General features: G+C 39.2%; 1 protein-coding gene across 1 annotated transcript; it reads right to left on the bottom strand.

Moving 5' to 3' along the window:
* Positions 1-6030: 6030 nt before the first annotated feature.
* LOC131613583 (uncharacterized) lies at positions 6031-7225 on the bottom strand. The gene is made up of 2 exons (XM_058885240.1): positions 6691-7225; positions 6031-6611 (listed from the first exon to the last, which is right to left on the bottom strand). The coding sequence occupies exons 1-2, from the start codon at positions 7223-7225 to the stop codon at positions 6031-6033; spliced, it is 1116 nt and encodes a 371-aa protein (XP_058741223.1).
* Positions 7226-9184: the final 1959 nt, after the last annotated feature.

Here is a 9184-nt window from a genome sequence, read left to right on the forward strand (position 1 = left end):
CTTCTCCATGTCTTCAGGAGCCATCTTGATCTGATTATAACCGGAGAACCCGTCCATGAAGGAAAAGACGTTGAACTTAGCGGTGTTATCAACCAGCATGTCGATATGCGGTAATGGAAAGTCATCTTTGGGACTGGCTTTGTTCAAGTCACGGTAGTCAACACACATTCGGACTTTTCCATCTTTCTTCGGAACTGGCACTATGTTGGCCAACCATTGAGGATACTCGGAGGTGACAAGAAAACCTGCGTCGAGCTGTTTCTGAACTTCCACTTTGATCTTGTTAGCCATATCAGGGTGAGTCCTTCGCAATTTCTGCTTAACTGGCGGACATTCTGGCTTCAATGGCAAGTAATGCTGCACAATATTGGTATCCAACCCAGGCATGTCTTGGTAGGACCAAGCAAACACGTCAACATATTCTTTGAGAAGGTCTGTCAACTTACTCTTGATATCAGCATCAAGCAGCGATCCAATGGTCACTTCTTTTTTGTCTTCTTCAGAACCCAAGTTGATCTTTTCTAAAGGCTCTTTGTGAGGCAGAATGGCTCTTTCCTCGTGCTTAAGTAATCGAGAGATCTCGTCCGGGATCTCCTCTTCTTCCTCTTCTTCGGCTTCGAACACAGGAAACTCAAAGTTGGGAGAGGGCATAGGGTTATTGCATTCAATGGGTTTATCAATAGTAAATCTGCACATGTGATTTATATTTTTTTCAGAAAATTTATGAATGCAGGAGTGTATGCAGATTTTTTTTGAAAAAGTTTTTTTTTTTATTTTATTTTGGTTTTTTAGGATTACCATTTCAAAAAAAAAAAGCAAAAAATAAAACATATAATGTAGGGAATTCAAAATGACACTTTATTTATGATTCATTTTTGAAACAAAGCCCTAAACACAAACTCATTTGTCTTGGGCAGGACAAAGAGGGAAACTTTTAAAACAAAGCCCTATACACAAAGTTATTCGGGCGGAACATTTAAAAGCAAAGCCCTATAAAACATCTCTTTGCTTTGGGCAAGGCAGGAGGTCAAAATAACAGCGAGGTGATTACTTTGAGCGGCGAACAACATTCGGAACGTCGACAGCCTTCCAGTAGCAACGAACTCCTCTGTGTTTTATGTATTCAGGAAAATTCTCCTCAGAATTATCTTCAGTATTGACATTGACCGCTGGTCGAGCAGGATTTGAAGGTCCTGGTTTGTCAACCTTGTTCTTTGTAGAGTTGAAACGGTCTTCTTCTACTTCTTGAAGAGCATAAGATGAGTCACAATCTTCAGAATTTTCAGGATGTATTTCCCAGTCTTCAGGATGAAGAGACTCATTGTCAGCGACACTTTCCGAGTCAGTTGCGGGACCATCTTCCCCTTCATCTTCAAAAATGGCATTTATGTGATAATAACCATCTTCAGGATTATAAATCTTGGCAGATGCATTGAATCCGAAATCTTCAGTAATTTCAGGTTGCTGAGAAAATTGACAGGGCTGATAAGCCTTTTCTAGTTGACTGTTATATTCAAAGGGATCTCCCCATCCAGTTGGTTGGATATCCTCAATCGCAATCTTTGAACTTTCAGGTGCAGTATATTTCACCATATAATCAAATTTTCCACTTGGTTGTCCCAAGGTGTCCCAAATCTTTGCAGGAATAGGCTCAGTTTCTTTGCCTTTGGATTTCTCCGAAGGAGGATATGGTTCTTCCTGAGATATGTATCCCGAGTCATTGAGATAACATTTCCATTCTTCTTCAGGATCAGGTAGACCTTCTTCGATACATTCTTCGATAAGGACATTAACCTCTTGAGGAATTGGGTTAAGGAATCCTCCACTAATGAATGTTTCTTTGATCGGTCAAAGGGTTTCATCCTTCTTGGTGCAGTTTGAGAACATTGGTGAACATCCGAGACCTGCTCTGGTTTCAATCTTGGTCGGGATCACAACTTGCCCCCAGCCAGTGGTAGTTCCATCTTTCACTACTTTTACTGCCTCTTTGTAAGAAGAGATTGATGCTTTCTTTTTGGAAGATTCGTCTTATAAAGAGAGACCTTGGAACGGAGTTCCTTCCACATCATCAGCACTGATGAAAGAGAAATTGGATAAATGGCTCACCATCAAGGCTTGTTCTCCACTTATTGTTACCAATTTTCCATTTGTTACAAACTTTAACTTTTGATGGAGTGTAGAAGTTACTGCCCCTGCTTCATGGATCCATGGTCGTCCTAACAGACAGCTATAAGCAGCTGAATGTCCATGACCTGGAAGGTGATTTGGAATGTATGTGGACCAATTGTCATGGGAAGGTTGACTTCGCCAATAACCGATTTTCGCGATCCATCAAATGCTTTGACAACTACACCACTGAACTTCATAGGCATTCCTTGGTAAGACAAGCGAGCAAGAGTCGTCTTTGGCATAACATTCAAGGAAGATCCGGTGTCTACCAGTACATTAGACAAAGAGTCCGACTGACAGTTCATAGAAATGTGCAAAGCAAGATTGTGATTTTTACCCTCCTCGGGGAGTTCTTCATCACAGAAGCTTAAATTGTTACAAGCTGTTATGTTGGCTATTATCCCATCGAAGTGGTCAACAGTCACATCATGGTCTACAAAAGCTTGATCTAAGACCTTCATCAGGGCTTCCCTGTGGGCTTCTGAGTTTAAAAGCAATGAAAGTATCGAGATCTTTGAAGGAGTCTGCATAAGCTGATCCACAATCTTGTATTCACTTCTTTTGATGAGCTTCAAAATTTCATCGAAATCTGGATTGACATTGGTTCCACTGGACTGACCAACATCAGTGCTTGTATTACTGACAGGAGTTTCCTCAGGATTCCCCACCGGTGTATCAACAGGATTTTGCCCGGTTGCAGGAGCAACAGGCTGCTTTGAAGGTAGTGGAGTATACACACGTCCACTTCTTGTTACTCGACTCACATCAGCGATGTTCACGACAGATGAAAGAGTTGGTAAAGGAACTTCTTGTCCATCCTTTATCATTGTTGCATTGTAGTTGTATGGAACTGCCTTGTCAGAGTCATAAGGAACAGGTCCAGGTAGACAAATGATCAAAGGTGCAATAGGAACCTTTGGCTTGTTGTAAGTAACTTCTATGCGTTCGGGCATGTTGAAATGAGGAACGATGACGTTAACTTTAGGCATTTCCGAGTTGATATCTGAGACTAAAAGCTCATGCGGATAACATCCTATCATGTTAACTTCATTTTCATCCCTATTTCTGTAGATCTGAATAGTACCATTATCCAACAGAACTTGGAGATCTCTTCTCACAATCGAACATCCGTGAGGATCTACACAACATATGCTACAGGAACCATATTGATGCTGGCGAAAACTCGGCCCTCGACAGAGAGTGGCGTGCATTTGCACCAAATCTGCTCTTGAGAAGTTGATATTATAGACTCGGTATGGACCAGGACATCCATACACCATGTTTACAACATGCCCTCCATGATTGGGCAGTGGATTTGCTTGCACATTTGGATTCAAATTTCTGAATGAGAGGAGATTAGATTTAACCAACCTCTGAACTTCATATTTCAAAGCTATGCAATGCTCAAGATCATGGCCAGGTGCTCCTTGATGATAAGGGCATGAGACCTCGGCTTTGTACCACCATGGGAGTTTCTCAGGTACTGGTGGTGGTGTTCTAGTTTGAACGAGACCTTTTTCAATCAAGGCAGGGTACAATTCTGTGTAAGTCATTGGAATCGGATCAAACTGTGGAGCTCTTTGTACACGATTCTGATTATTGTTAAACTGCTGAGCCTGTTGTCGAGGCTGTTGTTGTTGAAACTGCGGGGTAAATCCCGGATTTGGTGCTGTATTAATGACTGGCGCAATAGCAGAAACTTGTTGTTGACGACTGATATTTCCTCTTGGCCTCCCTTGGGATACCATGTCAACACTTTGTTCTTTCTTCTTTGGGAAACCACTTCCGAACTTTTTGGTTCCACACGAAGATCCACCTTCTTTAGTCAGACGTCCGGTTCGGACTCCTTCTTCTAGACGCATCCCCATGTTTACCATTTCGGTGAAATCACTTGGAGCACTAGCAATCATGCGTTCATAATAAAACGGACTGAGAGTATTCAAGAAGATCTTTGTCATCTCTTTCTCTTTTAACGGTGGATTAATCTGAGCAGCAATTTCTCTCCATCGTTGGGCATACTCTTTGAAAGCTTCATGGTCTTTCTGAGCCATGGACCGAAGCTGATCTCTGTCTGGAGCCATATCCGAGTTATACTTGTATTGTCGGACAAAGGCCTCACCTAGGTCATTAAATGTTCGAATATTGGTGCTATCCAAGCCTGTGTACCACTTCAGTGCGGCACCAGTCAAACTGTCTTGAAAGTAATGGATAAACAACTGATGATTATCTGCATAAGTAGACATCTTTCTGGCATACATCACAAGATGACTTTGTGGACAAGAACTTCCTTTGTACTTCTCAAAGTCAGGGACCTTGAATTTAGCAGGTATTTGTACACTGGGAACCAAACATAGCTCCTGGGCATTCTTTCCAAACAAATCTTTGCCACGAATAGCTTTGACTTCCAATTGAATCTTGTTGAATTGTTCTTGGAGATCTTCCACAAGATTACGCTGATTTGTGCTATCACCTTGATCATGATAAATCTCATTGCCATCATAAGGAACAGTGTGAACCGTAGGGGTCGGAACTGTCATAGTGGGTTGAGAAAGTGCCATAGTGATTTGGGAAAAAGTTACCCCTGAATGTGGAATAAACGCCGAACCTTGTGCAGCAGGCGCTTCAGTTGTAGCTGTTTGAACCCCAGAGAAATTATGGCGGAAACCTGTACCAAAGCTGAAAGGCGTGCCCCAACCTTCTGGCATGGAGAAAGATGGAATGCTGAATGCAACTGTAGAAACTGGAGTAGTGACTTCAGATGTTACTGTTGCTTGACTGTTAGGTGGCGGCGGCTGATTCTGTGCGGCTATTAAAGAGTCAACCAGAGTAGTGAGACTTTCCAATTTTTCCTGAAGGGTGGTCACCGTACCACGGAGCTCAATATTCTCTTGTTCAGAGTGTTCCATTACTCTTCTTCTGCTTGAACGAGTATTGTATCTGTGATCTGATTGCGAGCGCGGTCGAGAAACTTTGAGACGCGACAGCTTGACGATCTATTGGAGAAAGATCCAAAAGATAAGACTCTATACAACAGACTCGATATGCAGAATGATGTATGCAAAAAGAAATTTATGATTTTTTCCAAACATTTTTAGATTATTTTCTTGCAAACATTTGAACACAAACTATTCTTTTATTGAAATAACTAGTTGAAGACCCGTGCGTCCGCACGGGTACGGTATTTGTTGGTAGGTTGATATATTTAGAACTTCATAGACAATGAATTGTGTAGAAAGTTTACAACTTAGATACATAAATGTCTAAGACAGTAAACTACATATCATTCAATGATAGTTTAGGAGAACAACAAAAATATGGAAATGATCACACTTGAGTATTCTATAAACTCCTTTGTAGTTGCAATAGGGATACAAATAATAATGTGTAACCTACAAGAAGAAGAAAAAATGGATCAATGAAATCACAGACTGTACATAAAAAGAATCTTCCATATTGTATATAAATATATTAATAAGAACACATACACATTACATTATAAAATAAAGATAAATGGCATAGAAAAACGGCACTAACCATATAAGAAAGACATGATGCACCACACCATAATAGTGTAACATATGATAAAAAAAAGGCAATATACAATTTTATTGTAAAAAAAAAGGCACCAATAAGGAAGAAACTCACCATCAAAATATTAAAAATTGAATGTGAAATGAAGGTAATTGCAGGATACCTACACGTTTCAATTTCAAATGAATGTTAAAATTAGGTAATTGCAATATACCTACAAGTTAAATTAAAAACTGTCATTATTATGTCAAAAAAAGGGAAAAAGAAATGAGTAAAAAAATTTAGAAATGAAAGAAATCAAATAGTCAAGATAATGTAATTTATAAATACCTATACAACATTATGAAACACTTCTTTGAAGACCACATTAGTTGTTTGAGATAATGGTTTCTTGTCTTTGTCGTGAATCAAGATTTTCAACCCATTTTTGCTCTTCACTCTTGACATAGCCACATATAGTTGACCGTGACTAAAGACATCTTTAGGCAAATATAGACCAACATAGTCTAACGATTGGCCTTGAGATTTATTTATGGTCATAGCAAATGAAACAATAATGGGGAACTGTCTTCGAATGAGTTTGAATGGCCAAGGTGATTGAGAAGGAGATAAAGACATTCTTGGGATGTAAATAGTATTTCCAATATATGTACCTGATATAATCTTGGCTTCGATGACATGATTTGCAAGTCTAGTTACCGTTAATCTTGTACCATTGCAAAGACCTTCACATTGATCCAAATTCCTTATCAACATCACACAAGTACCAACTTTTAGCTTCAATGAATGATTTGGCAAACCAGAACATTTCAAACAACTTAAAAATTCAGGTGTCAAATGCTCAAAACCATCATTGTCATTAGCTTCGGCCCTGTCAATTGAGTCACTACTTAAAAATTCCTTTGCATCACCTATAAAACATTTAAATTATTAAAATTGACCATACAATTATCAAATACAAGAAAATAATAGGAGAAAATATATATTAACCTGGTAGAAGATTTATTAGGTAATCATTGATTTCATCCACAACTTCGATGGTTGAAGCTAATATTGCTCTACTTTGAAGGAAAGTTGAATTTGTGTAATTATCAAGGATATTCGGATAGGTACTTGTAACAATCTTTTCAATTGGGTTTACAAAATCTGTTAGAAGTAACTCAGGTGGAATACAAATTTCAGCATATCCATCATTTGGTTCAGATATCTTTCCATCTCCAACTTGTAATATCCCCTTAGAAAAGCGGTCTATTTCATCTACATTTGTTGAATTTGTCCCAGATACCAAACGCATATTTTTTGTGAGCGTTAGAACTTTGCAATGATCCCAAATATATGACGCATTTATTGTTGAATGAACAATGTCAGACCGGGTTCCTCTAGGAACAACGGGTAGAATTTGTCTGAAATCACCACCAAAGACCACAACCTTTCCTCCAAAAATTGTCTTAGAAGCAACCTTGTCATGACCCATTATATCTTTCAAAGACTTGTCAAGAGCTTCGAAACAAAATTTGCTAGCCATAGGAGCTTCATCCCAAATGATAAGATTAGTTATTTGCAACAATCCAGCTAGGTCTTATTTTTTGTCAATGTTACAAATGGATGATTCTAAGCATGGTACAGGTATTTTGAATCTTGAATGTGCAGTTCTCCCTCCAGGCAAAAGTAGACTTGCAATTCCGCTAGATGCGACATTCAAAACTATAATTCAAATCCAAATACCTGTTCCAACAAGTGGAAAAAACTAGAAGATAAATGAAAATGATACCTGTTACAACATTGGAGCGTAGCTCCTTACAATAGCAAATGATAAATGAAAATCTAAACAAATCCTAAACATCCTCATCGGACGAATAACCAAATGCATTGTGCAGCTTGAGCTTCATGATTTCTTTCCCATAGTAAGCTTTCAACTCGGCCTTTTCAGCCCTCAGTTTGTCAACAACATTCTTCCAATTGTCAGGCATCGGAGCGTTGCTTGTCGAGGCTTCAAGATTTTTCTTGCTTTCTTTGATGTATCTTCTGATTGCGGCATCTTTCTGACGAATCTTCTCATCTTTGCTCATGAGCCATCCATCTTGATAATAGAGAGTTTCTTCGTGATCTTTCACTCTTTTCTTCAACTTTCTATTTTCCTCATCAGTTTTACGAAACTTTTCTTCCCAAGCGTCTTTTTCTAACCTCATTTTGGCTAAAATCTCTTGGTATTCTTCCGTAGTGTCAATGGGAATGTTGGGTAGTTGAGACACCACAGGGAACATGGGTTTTTCATAATCATAAGGCATTTGAAACTCCTTTGCTCTTTTCTTCACCCAGCAGGTATAGGCGTTTGTAGCAATGCAGTTTCTTTCCCCACCTTTTTCTTTTCTTCGGACGTCGTACCAAGCTCTTACCATTCATGTCTTCAACCTTTGAGGATCCTCCCCTTCTCGGTAAAAGTAGCATTCCACTGCGAGACCAATTGGTTTAACTGAATTTGCATACCCGAGTTGTCGTCGGGCTAGGACCGGATTGTAGTTAATTCCTCCTTGTGTACCGATGAGGGGTACGTTGGCGAACTCTCCACAACTATCAATGGTTTCTGTACCGCAGCGAGCCAGAGTATACCAATGAATATCATTATTAGTAAGGGACATAAGTCTTCGAGGCCAACGCAAACCTTCTCGGTTTTCCGTGAAAGTAGGGGACTTAGGTAAGTGTGAAACAATCCATTTGTACAAAAGAGGTGCACAACATACAATGATTCCACCTTCTTGGCGATTCCTGTGATGAATAGAGAAATACGTGTCACCAAGCAAAGTCGGAACAGGATTTCCAATCAGAAAGATCTTTATGGCGTTGATATCAACAAAGTCGTTGACGTTGGGAAACAGAACCAACCCATAAATGAGCAAGGCTAATACAGCTTCAAAAGCTATCATGCTACCAGTTTCGATGAAATCAAAGGCTTTCTTTATTAGAAACTGCGAAGTCAAACCCGGAAAGTTTCCTTTGGTAGTCCAATTACTTTCTATTTCAGATTTCTTCAAGTGGATACTTGCTGCAATGACTGGTGACTTAGGAATGGCTTCCAAACCATTGAAAGGTATTTTGTCAGATACAGGAATACCCAAAAGATCGGCATATTCTTCCAAGGTTGGTACCAACTGATAGTCTGGAAAGGTGAAACACCGGTAGACGGGATCGTAGAACTGAACCTGAGTTTTGAGAAGTCCTTCATCAACATGAGTGTTCAAGATAGGCAAAAGCTTTCCATGGCTTTTCCTAAAATCAGAAGGATCTTGTACAGAAGATGCTAACTCTTTCAGTCTTTCCACATTAGGCATTTTGAAATCGTACTTTTTGGTATGCCTTTTTACCCCTTCCATAACTTAATCCTATAATGTTTGCAAAGAAAATTCTCTAAAATTTTTTTTTGGAAAAATCATATTTTTATGGAAAAAGATGGATTTTTGAATGTATGAATGCATGGATGCGTGGA

This window comes from Vicia villosa, linkage group LG6 (genome assembly GCF_029867415.1).
Source record: "Vicia villosa cultivar HV-30 ecotype Madison, WI linkage group LG6, Vvil1.0, whole genome shotgun sequence".
Classification (NCBI taxonomy): domain Eukaryota; kingdom Viridiplantae; phylum Streptophyta; class Magnoliopsida; order Fabales; family Fabaceae; genus Vicia; species Vicia villosa.